Consider the following 15,341-nt stretch of genomic DNA (forward strand, 5'->3'; position numbering starts at 1 on the left):
GCAAATGTCCGACGACATGGTCCGTAAACAACCCCACTCGGACGGCCGGTCTACACCATCTGACGGATCCGCGATGTCTGCAACCACTTGCCGCTGTCGCAGACACAATTTCTGTGCTGGACACTATGTACATCTCCTTACTCATCCACCTCCATCGTATCATTGTCCTGCAACTTGAGAGCGGCAGCCAAATCGCCCAATTTGGCGTCGTTTTGGACGCCGTCCAAACCTCCCATGATTGCGCCCGCAACCTCATCCTCCTGACCCTCGAGAAAATCCACCTCCCAATCCTCGTAGTCTACCTCATCATCTGAGTCGGCAACGGGAATCTCGAAATCCCACCAGGGATCGACATCTCCCGAAGGCTGAAGAGGGCCGTTTTGACCATCGACCATGGCTGTGTTGACAGTACCCTCGGCGCGAAGGGCTTCCATTCTCTTGGTGTACTCGACATCAACAAAGTACTTGTTGTCGCTGGAACCTTGCGCCTCACCAGATGTGAGTTCAACCGGGAAGTATTCGCCGTGCACTTCCAGATTCTTCGTGCGCATTACCATGACTTTCCGAATCTTGGCGAGATCTCGCTCCCGGGGCGGCTTTTCCTGTTCTTCGAGGCCGTACTTGATGTCGTACTCGGTGCTGAAGGCCTCCTTGAAGTTGTCGATGGCCTCAGACATGGACGTGCCCTCAGATTTCTTCCAACCAGGCTGGTACTCAATGAAGATGTTACGGGCGTGTATGGCTCGCAAGGTGAACTGGTAGAGTGCCTCGTCAGGGACGGTACCAGCTGATTCGACCTCGGCCTTGCATGCGGCGAAGAAGGCACGGGGCGACATGTCCTTGCAATGGACAACGTTCATGGCGGCGAGGTTCCAGATCTGGGCGAACATGTCGCAAACGCTGTCTTTTTTGAGATTGGGGATTCCCTTGTCGTTTTTGGGATTGGCGGATTGGAGAATTTCCTTGACGAGCGGCTTCGTGTAATTGCCATCGAGCAGGGCGTGGAATATGTAGGCATTGTCTTTCGGGCTCCAATCTCGCGTGGTGTTCCATCGAAAGCCACTCATGAAGCCCATGTAGAGAAGCTCCTTCAGCCGCGGGAGGCCCATCTTGTTGATTTGGGGACGTAGCAGAGCGGCAAATGATTTGACTGTGTATGACTGATGGAGGCGTGGATGTGAAAATGCAAGATATTATGTACAGAACACAAAAGCCAAAAAGTGGTGGCTCGGTGACAATTGGGATATGGCCCGTGGGTGGCCTTTTGTGGTGTTGTTGTTGGCAAGATAGATCAATGCTCCGGGAGTGGGAGGATCGAGAGAAATTTATAGTGGCAGCAGGTCCAGGGCTGATTCATTCAATGGGCAAAGAAGATGCATTCAATAGAAGTACGTACGTCAGGTCCAGGTGAAGTGCTGTCTCTTGGCTTATCTACAGACCAGGCACAGAATGAATGCCTCGGGCCAAAAGCCTTATCTGATACCTACCTTCTAACCAAGCAGGTACCTACATAAGTTCTATTACGAGCAGTCTCTTCCAAGAATCTCAGATGGTCAGTTGGTAGACATTGGTCCCTCGTGGTCAAGTGGTAATGTGTATGGATTAGTTATTGGACAACGCTGGTTCGATTCCGGCCTCTGGTCTTGTAGCATTTTCACCACAAAGCTTCGAGGGATCTGCCTGTCGGCTGTACACGGCGGTTATTACTGCGCCATTGCGGAGGCGTTCATTAGAGGCATCGTGACCGCTTCGGTCTTGGGTAACAATGGGTGTGCCTTTGAAGCTGATGTCAGTAATAATCGTCAACGTACAGCAGGCAGAAGGGGATTAATTTTTTCTTTTTTTTCTTTTTTTTTCTGCTCTATGCTTTTGCTCTTTTATTTTTATGAATCGAGCGTCCTTTCTTTCCCTCTAACATCCATCTTCTTCAAGCCGGACTGAATATGACCTGCTCAATTGCTAAGTTCTCGTGTTTCCCACGATGCTCCCCTTCCCACGATGCTCCTACAATATGGCCTTTCAGCAGCACCATACATTTTGTTGGGATGCTATTCTAGAATGCACCTTTTGTCAGTATCATTAAAACTTATTGTTCACGATAACCGTGCCGCGTTTCTACCAGGTGCAATACAAGCTGGCCACATCGGGCGTTCGATTTAGAGGTCATATTGAAACTAATTGCAGTATACCTTTCTGCTTCACTCGATTTAATTCCTGAATTATTTTGACGACGTCGATGCCACTGGTGTCACTGAGCCAATCAAACCCCCATAAAGCACTCATAGCCTGGATTATTAATGTCACTCGTCTAACTTCAGATGTGCTGGCTTTCCCCATGTCCGTGATCATGTTCATCATCATTAGGATACTCAGCCCAGTCCGCAAAACCATCACTGAAAACCTTCTGCAGCGCCGCCGTCTTACCCTCATCGCTTAGCGGCGCCATCTTCATAATAGCCTCCCACGTAGCGAACTCGGCATCGTCGAGCAAGCACTCATCCAGCAGCGCATGCAGGCCCTCGACATCCAAGTCCTCGCCGATGAACACGATCTCCTGCCGGCGGTCTCCCCAGCAATAGCCGTCGCTACCATCGCCTTGGATGTCGTACCAGATCATGGCGTCGATCTCGTCGTCGCCCGACGTCCACTCCTCGAACGGCAGGGTGCAGAACCAGGGGTCGCCGCCCATCAGCGCCAACATGGCACCCGCTTGGGACCATTGGCCCTGGTAGTTGGGGCGTGTGGCGAGGAAGAATGTACCCTTGGAGCGGAATAGACGGGCTAGGAGGGGATGGTTGCTCTTGTTTGCCAGGATCTCCTGGTTGGAGGGCGGGCTTAGCTCCTCTTCTTCATCATCGCCACCAGAGGTTCCATCGGACTCCTTGTCGCTGCCGGCGTCGGATGAATCTCCGTCTTCGTCGTCATCCCCACCGCTAGACTGATCTTCCTCCTCATCCTGCTGCTGCACGATGAACTTGTCATAGATGAGCTTCCATAGCCTTTGCGGATGGAACGGCCTGCGTCCTTGGTAGATGAAGTTTCGGACATTGTACTCTTCCGTTTCCGGCTTCGGGGTGACCTTGTTACGTCCATTAATCTACAGCAGTCTATTAGCATTATCGTATCACGACTTGGGCGAAGACGCCAGGGATAGCTTACTTGTCGCATGGTCATGTGGTGCAAGTCCTCCAGCCAAGTTTTTCGGACCTTTGCACTTTCAAGATCGAAAGTCTTGGTGTTGAGGATGCTCGTGACATCAAAATCAGGACGCTTGAGGCTCGTCTCATAGACCGTGGCACGGCGGTTCAACCGCGAGACCAGGGACCGGACCGAAGCGAGCTCCTTGCTGGAGACCATGTCCGTCTTGTTGAGGATGATGACGTTGGCGAACTCGATCTGGTCGACCATGAGGTCCGAGACGGTGCGCTCGTCCTCGTCGGGCACGACGTCCTTGCGCGTGTCGCCGATGAGCTGGTCCGTGTTGAAGTCGCCCATAATGGTGAAAGCGTCGATGACAGTGACGGCGGTGTCCAGCACGGCGAACTTGTCCAGCCCACCGGCGTCGACGATGCGGCGCAGCACTGCACGCATGTCGTCGTCGAGTTCCTGGTCGACGCCGGCGGCGTTCTGGTCGATGGCGCGCATCGTCTCCGAGAACTGCTCGTCGAACGTCTCGGCCACCTGCTCGGGCTCGCTGATGCCGCTGCTCTCGATCACGATGTAGTCGAACTGGTCGAGCTCGGCGAGGTGGACGAGCTCTTCGAGCAGTTCGCCGCGCAGGGTGCAGCAGATGCAGCCATTCTGCAGGGCGATGACCTTCTCTTCGGTCTTGGTCAGTCGATGGTTCGATTGTTTGATGAGCTTCGCATCCACGTTGATACTGGAGAGTGACACTGTTAGTAGGTTGGTTGATATAGGAGGTCTAGGGGGTTCAGGAGACTTACGCTCCGATATCATTCACGATGACAGCGATCCGAAGGCCGTGGTCACCCTTTAGGATATGGTTGAGCAACGTAGTCTTTCCACTCCCGAGGAAGCCAGACAGTAGCGTCACCGGGAGGGGCTTTGCTGGAGCAGCTTTGCTCAGGATCGTTGAAGTTGATCCCTTGGTCTTTTTGCCTGCTGCTGTTGCCTCCGGCTGGCTGCCACTCTTACGTTTTGCTTGTGCCATCGTCACTTGGTCAAAACTCTCCGGGTAAAATCGTAGTCACTAGAAATCTGGGTGTCTCTCTTTCTCTGCAGAACCTGGTTTTTCTTGCCATTTTATCTCTATGGGGATCATACATGGTCGTGTGCAGCTTTACCCCTGGCTGCCCATCAAGGTCCCCGACTCCAGGGCAATGATGTCGTTCTCGCAACAAAACAGACCAATCAGCACTCTTGCATACATAACACTTGCAGACAATTACATAAGGTGACTTATCGCTATCTCGCAATATTCCGTACAGGCTCTCGCGATGAAACAGCATTGGGTAGGGTGCGGAGCAGGGGGATTTGAGAGCGAGGAAAAGTGTGCGGTGGCCGCTTTAGGGGTGGTTTGTGGACGAAATGCGTCGAGTACGCACTTACTCACGTGAAGGCTCATGCTCAGCCAAGATCATAAGGCATAAGGGCCTTTTTCTCCTCCCGAGCCTCAGCAAGCGTCCGACGGCTAAGGAACATGCTCTGTTTATGACGGGATTGTCTGGCCGTTGTGGTTCGTGCTCTGGCCAGCAAAGGGGCCGATCTTCAGGTAATGCCGATGGGGGCCACCATGGGGTCATCCCGAGCTCCCGAGGTAACTTGCCGTGATCGATCGTTTTTCCGGAGCCAGTTCTGCCCAGTTCCTTGTTGGCGGCACGCGCATGCCTAGTTGGTAGTAAGCAGACAGCAAACGGACGATTGCAGCTGACGACGAGCTGGATCGGGAAGCTGGGCTTTCTCAACAAGCCCGGCCAATCTGGGCTGACAGGCAATTAAGTTGTGCGAATTAGGCGGTCGGGGCTGCTCAGAAGAGAAAGAGGGCATGACGATCCAGGTGATATCTGCTGACTATGTCCTGTTTGAGGATTGGACAAGGCCCGGCATTGGGCCTGGTTGCCGTTTGCTGTGTTTGCTGGCCACTCCCAGCGCTGGGCCAATTGTGCGCTGGTGGTTTGCTGGTGGCAGCACTAATGGGATCCAGGTTAGTGGTCGGCTAGCTGGCCTCGGTGGGCAGGGTGGGGTGGCGCCGGCCGCTAGTGCCTGGTTAGGGACAGTGGCAGACAGCGCGTGCTACGCCCAGCCAGCGAAGCTTTCCGTCTGTCAATTTGCCAGGGCCCTGTCCAGAAGCCCTGTCCCGAGCTGTCCCCCAGACAGCCGAAACACCTGACTAACATTCGATTCTTGTGCAATGATCGGGCGACAAGACCCTTCTCGCCCGACTCCCTCCTGTCGTTCCTTTGTGTCCTCATTATCGTTCGTGCCAATCTCCTAGTAAGCAGCAACCCAGCTCAGCTCAACCATTCGATCGGAGCCATGTCCCGGCGGGGTGGTTCGACCTTCTTAAGGCTGCGGCCGGCCGTCGCTGTCCCACGATTGCCTCGACGATTCTTCAGCTCCAGCTCAAGCGCAAAGAAGACTCCCTCTCGTGCCGCCCATTTCGCTGCTGTCGGAGCTGTCACACTGTCTGCACTCGCCTACCAAATGGTAAGAAACTTCCTCCGGCCCAATTGGCCTGTCCTAGAAGACCCAATGGCTAACCCAAATCTCTCAATGCTCCCAGGCCTACCAAGACCCCATGAAGTTCGAGGCGCGGACCCTCGCCGACCTCGACGAGCGCTTGAAGAAGGAGGAGGGCATCACAGACAACTCGCCCATGCGCCTTCGCATGGAAGAGGCCATCCGACAGAAGCAGAAGGATATCGTATTCGCTCTAGAACAAATCGACGGCAACCGCTTCAAGCAGGACGAGTGGAAACGCCCCAACGGTGGCGGTGGAACCTCCTGCGTTCTGCAAGATGGCAACGTCTTTGAGAAGGCCGGCGTGAATATCAGTGTCGTGTACGGTACCCTGACAAAGGGCGGCATTGCGGCGATGCGTCAAAACCACAAGAACGTCAAGGATGTAGACAACCTGGACTTCTACGCGCTCGGCCTGAGTCTGGTCCTGCACCCCCACAACCCCATGGCCCCCACCGTGCATATGAACTGCCGGTATTTCGAGACCATGAACCCCGATGGCACACCACAGGCCGCCTGGTTCGGCGGCGGCAGCGACTTGACCCCGAGCTACCTGTTCGACGAGGACGCCGTCCACTTCCACCGCACACTGAAGGAGGCGTGCGATAAGCACGACAAGGAATACTACCCCCGATACAAGGCCTGGTGTGACGACTACTTCAACAACAAGCACCGAGGAGAGCGCCGAGGAATCGGCGGCATCTTCTTCGACGACTTGGACGAGGACGTAGTGGACACCCAAAACGGCTTCGCTTTTGTGCGGTCGGTGCTGGACAGCTTCTTGCCGTCGTACCTGCCCATCCTTGAGAAGCGCAAGGACGCACCCTTCACGGCCAAGGAGAAGGAGTGGCAGCAGATTCGCCGCGGCCGCTACGTCGAGTTCAACCTGGTCCACGACCGCGGCACCGCCTTCGGCCTGAACACACCGGGCTCGCGGGTGGAGAGCATCCTGATCAGCTTGCCCCGGACGGCGCAGTGGGCGTACATGCACGAGCCCGAGCCTAAGAGCCGGGAGTCGCGGTTGCTCGAGGTGCTGCGGGAGCCCAAGGAGTGGGTGTAACCTTGAAAATATTTAATGTGTCACACAGATGGAGAGGCCCCGGGCTGAAAATACTTGAAAGCTTCAAAGTACCATATAGATATCCTAAGGTTCACACTCTACAATATTAAAAACAAGACAAAAACATTTAAAATAATCATCATCTCCTGAATTGAAGCTCTCTTGCGTACCGGTGACCAGCGCACGATAAATACCTACATACTTAAACTATGACCGACACTCTTTAACATGTCAAGCCGACGGCCACTGCTGAACCACATTTACTCTTAACCCCTTTTTAGTGGATATGGATCAGCACTCCATTATGGGGTGCATGCTTTGCTTTTACGAGCTTTCAATTCACTGCATCAATTAAGCACGCGATGATGAGGCTCCCCGGGTTGCCATCCTCCAAGACCAAGGCGGTCAAATACCGACGGCATCTAGTACCCGGGTCGGTCTTGGGTCCAGATAGACCATGAGCAACAATGAGCATTTTTCTTTGAGGATACTCCAACACGGGTAGTCAAGACAGCAATAAATGGAAGCTCTACTCCTAACGGACAGAACTTTGGGTTACCATTTTCGGTGCCTTGATTGAAGTCGATCAAGTCCAGTAGATATCTAGGACTACCAAGATGACATTGTGAGATGCCAGATATCAGAGATATTCGCACTGCTACGGTATTGCCAAGCGGGGGGTCTCTTTGGTCGTAATTGAATGCTTCGCTTATACCGATTGCCCTCAACTACGCACATCGAATCAGGAAGAGACATACCGTTTTGTCCAGGAAGGAGGCGACGAGACACACATCTGTGGGATAAACGGCAGAAGCAGAAGGAAGGACCGCCCCAAGGAGTATCGCGCCTGCTCCTGACTTGTGCCGACTAGGCACAAACAGATGCGTCAACGATGCGAGCCGTCGCGGCGCTCCAATGGTGTTCTTGCCACTACTACTTCGGACCCATCGTTGCAGTACAGCACCACGGCGCCGACGTCGAATATGGGCCGCAATAGAAACAACAACCGCCGCCGCAAGCAGGGGCAGAAGCGAGCGGAGGAACAGCGGCAGCATAGCCGCAATGTGTCGAGCGCGTCGTCGAGCGCCACCAATGTCACCCATCCCAGCACGCCGGCCCAGGAAGCTCATCCCCTTAGCCAGGAGCTGGAACAGCACAGCAGCAGCGACGAAGGGGAGCCGGAGCAGGAGCAAGAGAAAACGCACGACGAGGGACAAGACCACCCTCAAGACGAAGGGGAAGGCTCAGAGCAGAAAGCGATTGAGATTGTAGTCGGGAAAGTATTTGGGAAAGGAGCAGGGAACGAGGAGGGCAATGAAGCCGGACGTGCGGCGGCGAACAGAGGCACTGGTGGTGATGAGCGACTCGACCGACCGATCGCCCGGCCGCCTATGCCCTACATACAGAGACCGGTGACGCGGCAGAGACGTTTGATCGGAGGGCTCTGGTCCGCGGCGTTCCTTTCCCTCATGGCGCAGATGTGAGTTCTTTTCCTACCTGAAGTTCCCGTCTCTCACCCGACTTTGGCAGAGTTGCTGCATACAGACACAGACAAACATGCACATGTAATTCAAACACCAGGGCTCCAACAAGCCGATGTATGTAACATGTACTTACGTACGGTTTTCTCTACCAACAGGATGCTCCAGCCGGACTCTGGCATCGCGTGGCGCGACGTCTTGCGCGGGCCAGCCTTTGTGCTCGCAACTGTAGGCCTCGGCATGTCGGTCATTTACATGATGGGTATGGACATACAGTTCTCAGACTTCATTTCCGAAATGTTTTCATGGGAATAGGGGCTCCTCGATTACTTTTGGAATGGGGAACCAAGATGGTGGTGGTGGGATGAAGTTGCTTGACTGTAGCTGCGGTGCATGCAAGTGGTCAAATTATGGCGGACATTAGTGGGGCGTAGCTTTCTGTATTGTATGTTATCGCTCCGTATGCAGCACGGGGGCTCCTGGAAGAACATCAAATAGAGCAGCTTGGTGGAGCGCCCGCGCTGCTGGAAACAGACGAATAACGAATTGATCGGAAATACTACTTGGTTTATAGGACTCGTCCTTCTTCATCCAAGGGCCAGCCAGTCAAATCTAAAGAAGTTCCCATGGCCGACGTACTTCCAACGCCAAGAGCCCTTCTCACGTCCCTCATCAACACGCTATCCAGCATCCCCCCAGCCGCAGTACCAACGCAAGCTCCTTCGTCAAACCCCCTGAAATTCCTCCCTCCTTCTCAAGCCAGACCTCTCCTGGCCACCCTCCACACTCTCTACCCCAACGTCCTCCTCCCGGCCCTGGACCTGTTGGACCGGCGTCTAGTGACCCGCATTATCCCACTAGTCCATGGTGATGTCGCTACCGCTCCGGCTCAGCAAAATGCGCCGATAGGGAACGATGAGCCAGAGGTCACACCAAAAGAGGTTAATGAGACACAGGAAGAAGAACCAAACTTCTTCTACTTAATCCGCTCCGCCCAGCAGCCCTCCCGCCGCGGCCGACGAGCCATCGAAGCGGCCCTGAACGAAGGAGGAGCAGGACCGACCTATGTGGTACAGACGCGGGCGTGGAACTGCAGCTGTGCGGCGTTTGCGTTTTCCGCATTTCCCGCCGAGACTGCCTCGCCAGTCTATCACATCTCCGCATCATCATTGCCTCGTCAACCCAACGCCACTGCTGCAAGGGTGTCTGGGAATGAGAATCGGCAAGAGGGTGAAGAGAACGATGCCTGGGAGTTTGGGGGAATGAGTAAGGATGGCCTGAATCCCGAGCACGAGGACGACGGAGTAGTAGGCACCGGCGGTGTGCCATGTTGCAAGCACCTCCTCGCGTGCGTGCTGGCGGAGAGGTGGAAGGATGTACTGGGTGGCTATGTCGCGGAAAGGCGGGCTGGAAAGGAAGAGGCTGCCGGACTGGTAGCGGGTATCTAGGTCCTACCTTCGTCGCTATGTGCGATTGAGCGCAGGAGAAAAAGTTAAGATACCCCTGGGACGAGAATTGGAGTTAAGGACGTCAGAATTGATACAGCGCAGTCTCTTGTCTGTTCAAGTTTGGAGAGCGCAATTTCTGGTAATATCACAGGCAAGCAAAATGTACAGGGAATTACGAACTTGTCGTCATCGTGGCCAAGCGCTATCGTTTTTAGCCTAACGTACCTGAACCAGACTGTCCATATCGTCTAGTATCAGGGTATTATACATAATGCCGTCTCAGAATGCATTACCAAAACGCCGTAACGCATCACTTTGTCATGGTGCTCATTTCTTCTTCTCCTTCTCGCCGCTCTTCTCTGTCGTGTCCCCGTTCACGCCGTTGGCGCCGCCCTCCTTCTTATCCTTGTCACCCTCCTTCGCTGCCGCGGCAGCCTCCTCCTTCTTGGCCTCCTTCTCCTCTTGCTGCTGACGGTTCTGGATCTTGTTCTCGATCAGGTCGTGGAACGCAGTGATGGCGCGGATTAGACTGCTAAGGTAGATGGCCAGCAGCTGGTCGTTGGTCTTGACGCTCATGGCATGCGACAGCTCACTGGCGTTGCCAGGCTTGCCATCGGCGGTAGGCTTGGGTGTGGAGAGGTTGGGCAGAAGGTTGAAGATGTCCTGGAGATTGCCCAGCACGGCGTGGTTGACGGGTAATTGGCCGTCCTGCACCTTCTGGAGGTAGGTTTGGATCTCGCGCAGTCGCAAGTGAAGGCCTTGTAGGGACTGCAGTTGGTTCGTGATTCGGGTAGACAGAGTGCCGATAGCAACATCGCGAATATCGCGAAGCAGATGCTCTACACCGATCTCCTCTGCTTCCTCGGCCTCGATGGTGGATGGTGTGTGGACAAAGGTCTTGGAAGTAGTTGTGCCGTCCTGGGATTTGTTAGCTTTGGGTTTCGTGGGCGTAGCATATGCGCTCTACTACGTACGTCCTTGATCTCCTCCACCGCAAAGTAGGCATCAGTTGGTACGCCGGACTCCTTGGGCTGAACGTCGATAATAACGAGTAACGGATTTGGTGTGTAACGCTTGAAAAGCTCATTGATCTCGAGATCCGATGCGCGGAGCTTCGGGCCAGAATGGTACCATCCTATTAACTTCTCCCGAGCGTTGACCTTCTTGAACATGTCGTTCATGTTCTCGACGTAGTTGTGGTCGAGGAACCATACTGACGGGTCATCGTTGTCCTCCTCGAACGGCACTGTCCAGGGATCGCATGTTAGCTTCGGGTCGTCTCCAAAAGTGCCACCTTGCTGTCCGTCTGCGAAAGATCGTGGGCTGGGGGATTTTCCGTACCTGCAAAACTGTTGGAAACTCTGACGTTCTTTCCATCATTCTGGCCGAGCAGGACACCGACGACTCGCTTCCTTGTGCCCTTGGCCGCTCTGTTGTAGTGATCGACAACGGAAAGCAGGACGAGGGGGGCGACGGTGACGTTTCTCGAGACAAACGAGAGCGTCTCGGCGGTGGTGGCGGGCATCGTGGCGATCCGTCCGTGTGACTTCTAATACCCCGCTGGTCGAAGGGTTCGGCAAGAAGCGGACGTAATGATGGAATTGCAGAGAATGGGAGATGTGGTGGGTGGCTTGGGCTGGTCGCTGGATGAGAAGGCTGAGGGTATGATTCGATTGATGATGGGCCAGCTCAGTGCACATACGTACAGAGAGTGCTGCGTAGTGGTGAGGCTGCCTTGCCTACCTAGAGCTCAGGTACGTACCTAACGACTGCTGCCCCCACCATCCAACAACGGAAGCTCAGGGAAGAAGCTTCCGCCTCAATTGACACTGTGGCTGTGGTGGCTGATAACCCCCCCCACCTCGGCCATAATATCCCCGTCCATCTCCAAGAATTACATCAAACCGATTTGACAAGCTCACATGAAACTCCGTGGCTGCCGGTCGACAGGACGAGAGGCGACTTTGGGAATGACCGCGGCTCGCTGCACATGCACGCATCCCTGTGTGTGTGTGTGTGTGTGTGTGTGCCCGCGGAAACGGAACGCAGTAGGAATGCCTCTAATTCAAAGAAGAGTGTACATCATAACTTCCGGATCTGAGTGCATAGTCATATTATCTCTCATCTTGGAAACGCCAATCACATATCTGTTCAGCACATCGAATACCGGAGATCTCGGCTTTAAAGCTTGAACGTCCAACCGCTGAAGTTCCAGAAAACGATTAGGTAACATGGAATCCAGAGTAGTGCCGAATGCGTACATGGGAATCAGGTAAAATCGGGCTACCAGTGGACCTCGAGGCTTGAAGTGTTTCCTCTGATGGTCTGATATGAACTGTCCAAATCAGATGTGATGCCCAAAATAGACCGAAAGGGGAGGGGAGGCCGTGGTTGTACTTGTGCTCTCGGCGATCCTCTCATCCTTCCAGCCCAGCGGCTCAAGGGAAGTTGAAGAAGCTTACGTCCCAGGAGATAAGTTGATAGCAGAGAGAGTGTCGCGCCGTCAAATCACTCACTGCATGTCCCTCCAGATCAGGAGGTACATGCCTGCTTGTTCAGCGTGTTTAGCACGTCAGATCCAAAGATTAGCCGAGCTCCAGGTGACCGAAGCCGCTAACGGGCGCCCTCGCTGCCTCGTGGTTGTGCGTTGGACCCACTGTAAACCAGTTCCGCAGCCACTGGCAGGCCCCAATTGCTGGGTGGGTTCTTGTCGCAACCTGTTCCCTGTCCTGGGCTTGGAAAGCTATTCGCGAACAAATAAGAGAGAAACCAAAGACCCGGGCAACCTCCAGACTCGGAGCTTCGAACCTTTCTCTCCCTTCCTCCTCTTCTCCGTGCCATTCCCAAGTCCAACAACAGATCTTATTCCCACCCTCTCAACCCGTCCTCTCCACCCCCTTCTCTCGACCCTCCCGATCGCCTCGGTCCGGCTTCTACCTCCAGCTCCTCCCTCAGAAACAGAAAAAATGGGCGTCATTGACCAGGAACTCCAGCGGTTGCGCGACGTCGTTACGGGCCTCGAGAACCGCGTCCAGAGCCTTGAGGAGCGCCAGACCGGCGAAGTCAAGTCCACCGATGGCGTGCGCATGATCCTGATGGGACCCCCGGTGCTGGTATGTCTTACAATAACGGTTGCGACCCGGCAGATTACGTACTCGGTTAGCTAACTTGCGGCGTTCCCACAGGCAAGGGCACCCAGGCACCCAAGATCAAGGAGAAGTTCTCGTGCTGCCATTTGGTGCGTATAGTCCACACGACCCGACTCGGCGATTACAATACCACACACAGCCTGCTAACAATACTCAAAGGCAACCGGTGACATGCTTCGATCGCAAATCGCTAAGAAGACGGACCTCGGTCGGGAAGCTAAGAAGATTATGGATGCTGGTGGTCTTGTCAGCGATGACATCGTCATTGGCATGATCAAGGCGGAGCTCGAGACCAACAAGGAGTGCAAGGGAGGGTATGTAGAACCCCGTGCACCCAAATGCGCCCGCCCACCTTTACGGATAACGAATCTAACGATGCGACAGCTTCATTCTCGATGGTTTCCCCCGTACCATCCCCCAGGCCGAGGCTCTGGACAAGATGTTGGCCGAGAAGAAGTCGCCCCTGCAACACGCCGTCGAGCTCAAGATCGACGATGCTCTGCTTGTGGCCCGTATCACCGGCCGCCTGGTCCACCCCGCCTCGGGCCGCAGCTACCACAGCACCTTCAACCCTCCCAAGAGCTACATGAAGGACGACATCACCGGCGAGCCCCTGGTCCAGCGCTCGGACGACAACGCCGAGGCCCTCAAGAAGCGCCTCGTAACCTACCACGCACAGACCGCCCCCGTCGTTGGCTACTACCAGAACACCGGCATCTGGAAGTCCATCGACGCCAGCCAAGAACCCGGCCAGGTCTGGAAGAGCCTGCTGAACGTTTTCGACGCCGACAAGAAGAAGGGCAGCAGCATCCTCAACAAGCTGACTGGTCGCTAAACAAAAGCAATACCAAAGCAGTAACAGGTACTTTCCAACAGGGTATCGATGGAATCAATCAACTAGAGTGAACTCGGTACACCGAGGCGGTGTTTTTGCGATCTCTCTCAGAAACGAGCATCGCTTGCCCACCCCCCTGTTTGTTTCGCCTTCGTGTATGAAAAAATAAATGTGGAAATCGGTGTTAGGAGGAAGTAATCCAACGACCTGTATCATACGACTTCACGAGCTTGACTGTTTTGTATGTACGATGTCACTTAATTAGGTCATCCGTAAAAGGCGGTTTTGGAATCCTATTCGACATTACGGTGCGGATTGAATTCTCGTGCTGCGTGCCTGAAGTGATTGGCGCCGTCAGAATGCGTTTCCGGCATGATGTTTGATATGTTTGCTCTCGCCCAAGAATGTGTTTTCCGGCTTCCCATCCCTGCCGTGTTGGATCGCTGGTGTGGTTCCCGGCTCTCCGAGAATGCGACAACGGATTTGCTCGTTTTCTCCCAACCCAAGTACTTTATGTTCCGTTTGCAGTTTACCCATGTTATACGGACGTCTCTTGGCCCCGTAAAGTTTCCCAATAGACAACCCCCCTGAGACGAAGATGGCAAACTAAGCGGTCGTGGAGTCCGTCTATAAAAAGGTCTCTCGAGACCTATCATAACGATCTTTCAGACCTTTCTGCTGTACGTCACTTACAGTCGTATATCTTAACACAACTACTTCCAGAACCAGTAACAACATGTCACCTGATTTACTCTACCACGTCTTCACCGACAGTGACCAGACTGAGAAATTAGGATTTAGAGACTTCGTTGTCTCAGAAATTATCAGCAGGATCAACAAGGAGGGAGGATGCGTTAGGGAGGATAGCGTGGCTACCGCGGAAGAGCATATCGCATCTCTCCGCCAGATAATCACTGACTCTGAGATTTACATTTATAAGAAGAGCGGGGAGCATCACATCTTCGTTTGGGTCACGGACGGCACTAAGCTCTTGTGCCAAAAACTTGATCTCATAGGTACCATAACTCGGGGAATGGTCCTCTCCGCTGCTATTTCCGACAAGCAGAACCCCGAAGAGCAGAACCCAGAACGAAACCCATTTAGCATCTACTTCGTCCAGCTTGGTAGCAACCTAGCTGTGCGGGATCTGTTTTCTACGCTCGCGGGCAAGCTTCAGTCAGAGTTTCAGAGACGTTTAGATGAGGGAAGAGAGCAAGGAGATGAAATGTGCAAAAAAGCACAAGCAAACTATTTAAAAAACGGCGTAGAGGGCAAGGAGGCCTATTGCAAGAAGAATGTGGATATGGTTGATTTTGTGCAGTTGGCATCGTTTGATGTGGCGGAGAAGAATCCCATGGGCTATCTCGGAAAGATCTTGAAGGGTACGAAGCCTCGACCCGTGCTGGCTCAGGAGAATTAAGTCTGCCATACGAGGCGTGATCGATATAGGGATAGGATTGATAACCAGAAATATTTGGCGTAGAAGAATCGATAAGGGGAAGGTTGTTAAGCATGACAATTCCTTTCTCGTTTGAGAGATCTATTTTAAAATTTATTCTGCGTTGCTGGTCTCGTAATGAAGAGTCTACTTCTTTCAGCACCTCACACCCGAATCATACATTATATGCTGGTATAATTCCAATTCTTCTGCTAACACTACACTTCCTA

General features: G+C 53.7%; 8 protein-coding genes across 8 annotated transcripts; 5 read left to right on the plus strand and 3 right to left on the minus strand.

Moving 5' to 3' along the window:
• Positions 1 to 137: 137 nt before the first annotated feature.
• PG986_009659 (uncharacterized protein) lies at positions 138 to 1,109 on the minus strand (the record flags this gene model as incomplete). Its single annotated transcript, XM_066845881.1, has 1 exon — positions 138 to 1,109. The coding sequence occupies one exon, from the start codon at positions 1,107 to 1,109 to the stop codon at positions 138 to 140; it is 972 nt and encodes a 323-aa protein (XP_066698279.1).
• A 1,205-nt stretch (positions 1,110 to 2,314) lies between these two features.
• PG986_009660 (CobW/HypB/UreG- nucleotide-binding domain-containing protein) lies at positions 2,315 to 4,171 on the minus strand (the record flags this gene model as incomplete). Its single annotated transcript, XM_066845882.1, has 3 exons — positions 2,315 to 3,097; positions 3,160 to 3,880; positions 3,945 to 4,171. The coding sequence occupies 3 exons, from the start codon at positions 4,169 to 4,171 to the stop codon at positions 2,315 to 2,317; spliced, it is 1,731 nt and encodes a 576-aa protein (XP_066698280.1).
• Positions 4,172 to 5,496: 1,325 nt separating this feature from the next.
• PG986_009661 (coproporphyrinogen III oxidase) lies at positions 5,497 to 6,760 on the plus strand (the record flags this gene model as incomplete). The annotated part of the gene is made up of 2 exons (XM_066845883.1): positions 5,497 to 5,667; positions 5,744 to 6,760. 2 exons carry the CDS (start codon positions 5,497 to 5,499, stop codon positions 6,758 to 6,760), a joined length of 1,188 nt encoding a protein of 395 aa, XP_066698281.1.
• An 881-nt stretch (positions 6,761 to 7,641) lies between these two features.
• Positions 7,642 to 8,244, plus strand: PG986_009662 (uncharacterized protein; the record flags this gene model as incomplete). Its single annotated transcript, XM_066845884.1, has 1 exon — positions 7,642 to 8,244. The coding sequence occupies one exon, from the start codon at positions 7,642 to 7,644 to the stop codon at positions 8,242 to 8,244; it is 603 nt and encodes a 200-aa protein (XP_066698282.1).
• Positions 8,245 to 8,867: 623 nt separating this feature from the next.
• Positions 8,868 to 9,689, plus strand: PG986_009663 (coproporphyrinogen III oxidase; the record flags this gene model as incomplete). Its single annotated transcript, XM_066845885.1, has 1 exon — positions 8,868 to 9,689. The coding sequence occupies one exon, from the start codon at positions 8,868 to 8,870 to the stop codon at positions 9,687 to 9,689; it is 822 nt and encodes a 273-aa protein (XP_066698283.1).
• A 327-nt stretch (positions 9,690 to 10,016) lies between these two features.
• PG986_009664 (26S proteasome regulatory subunit) lies at positions 10,017 to 11,214 on the minus strand (the record flags this gene model as incomplete). Its single annotated transcript, XM_066845886.1, has 3 exons — positions 10,017 to 10,607; positions 10,664 to 10,935; positions 11,031 to 11,214. The coding sequence occupies 3 exons, from the start codon at positions 11,212 to 11,214 to the stop codon at positions 10,017 to 10,019; spliced, it is 1,047 nt and encodes a 348-aa protein (XP_066698284.1).
• A 1,441-nt stretch (positions 11,215 to 12,655) lies between these two features.
• Positions 12,656 to 13,673, plus strand: PG986_009665 (adenylate kinase cytosolic; the record flags this gene model as incomplete). The annotated part of the gene is made up of 4 exons (XM_066845887.1): positions 12,656 to 12,802; positions 12,853 to 12,927; positions 12,998 to 13,152; positions 13,223 to 13,673. The coding sequence occupies 4 exons, from the start codon at positions 12,656 to 12,658 to the stop codon at positions 13,671 to 13,673; spliced, it is 828 nt and encodes a 275-aa protein (XP_066698285.1).
• A 736-nt stretch (positions 13,674 to 14,409) lies between these two features.
• On the plus strand, positions 14,410 to 15,093 carry PG986_009666 (uncharacterized protein; the record flags this gene model as incomplete). The annotated part of the gene is made up of 1 exon (XM_066845888.1): positions 14,410 to 15,093. One exon carries the CDS (start codon positions 14,410 to 14,412, stop codon positions 15,091 to 15,093), a length of 684 nt encoding a protein of 227 aa, XP_066698286.1.
• Positions 15,094 to 15,341: the final 248 nt, after the last annotated feature.

This window comes from Apiospora aurea (genome assembly GCF_038362705.1).
Source record: "Apiospora aurea strain CBS 24483 chromosome Unknown utg000006l_segment0_segment0, whole genome shotgun sequence".
Taxonomy (NCBI): Eukaryota; Fungi; Ascomycota; class Sordariomycetes; order Amphisphaeriales; family Apiosporaceae; genus Apiospora; species Apiospora aurea.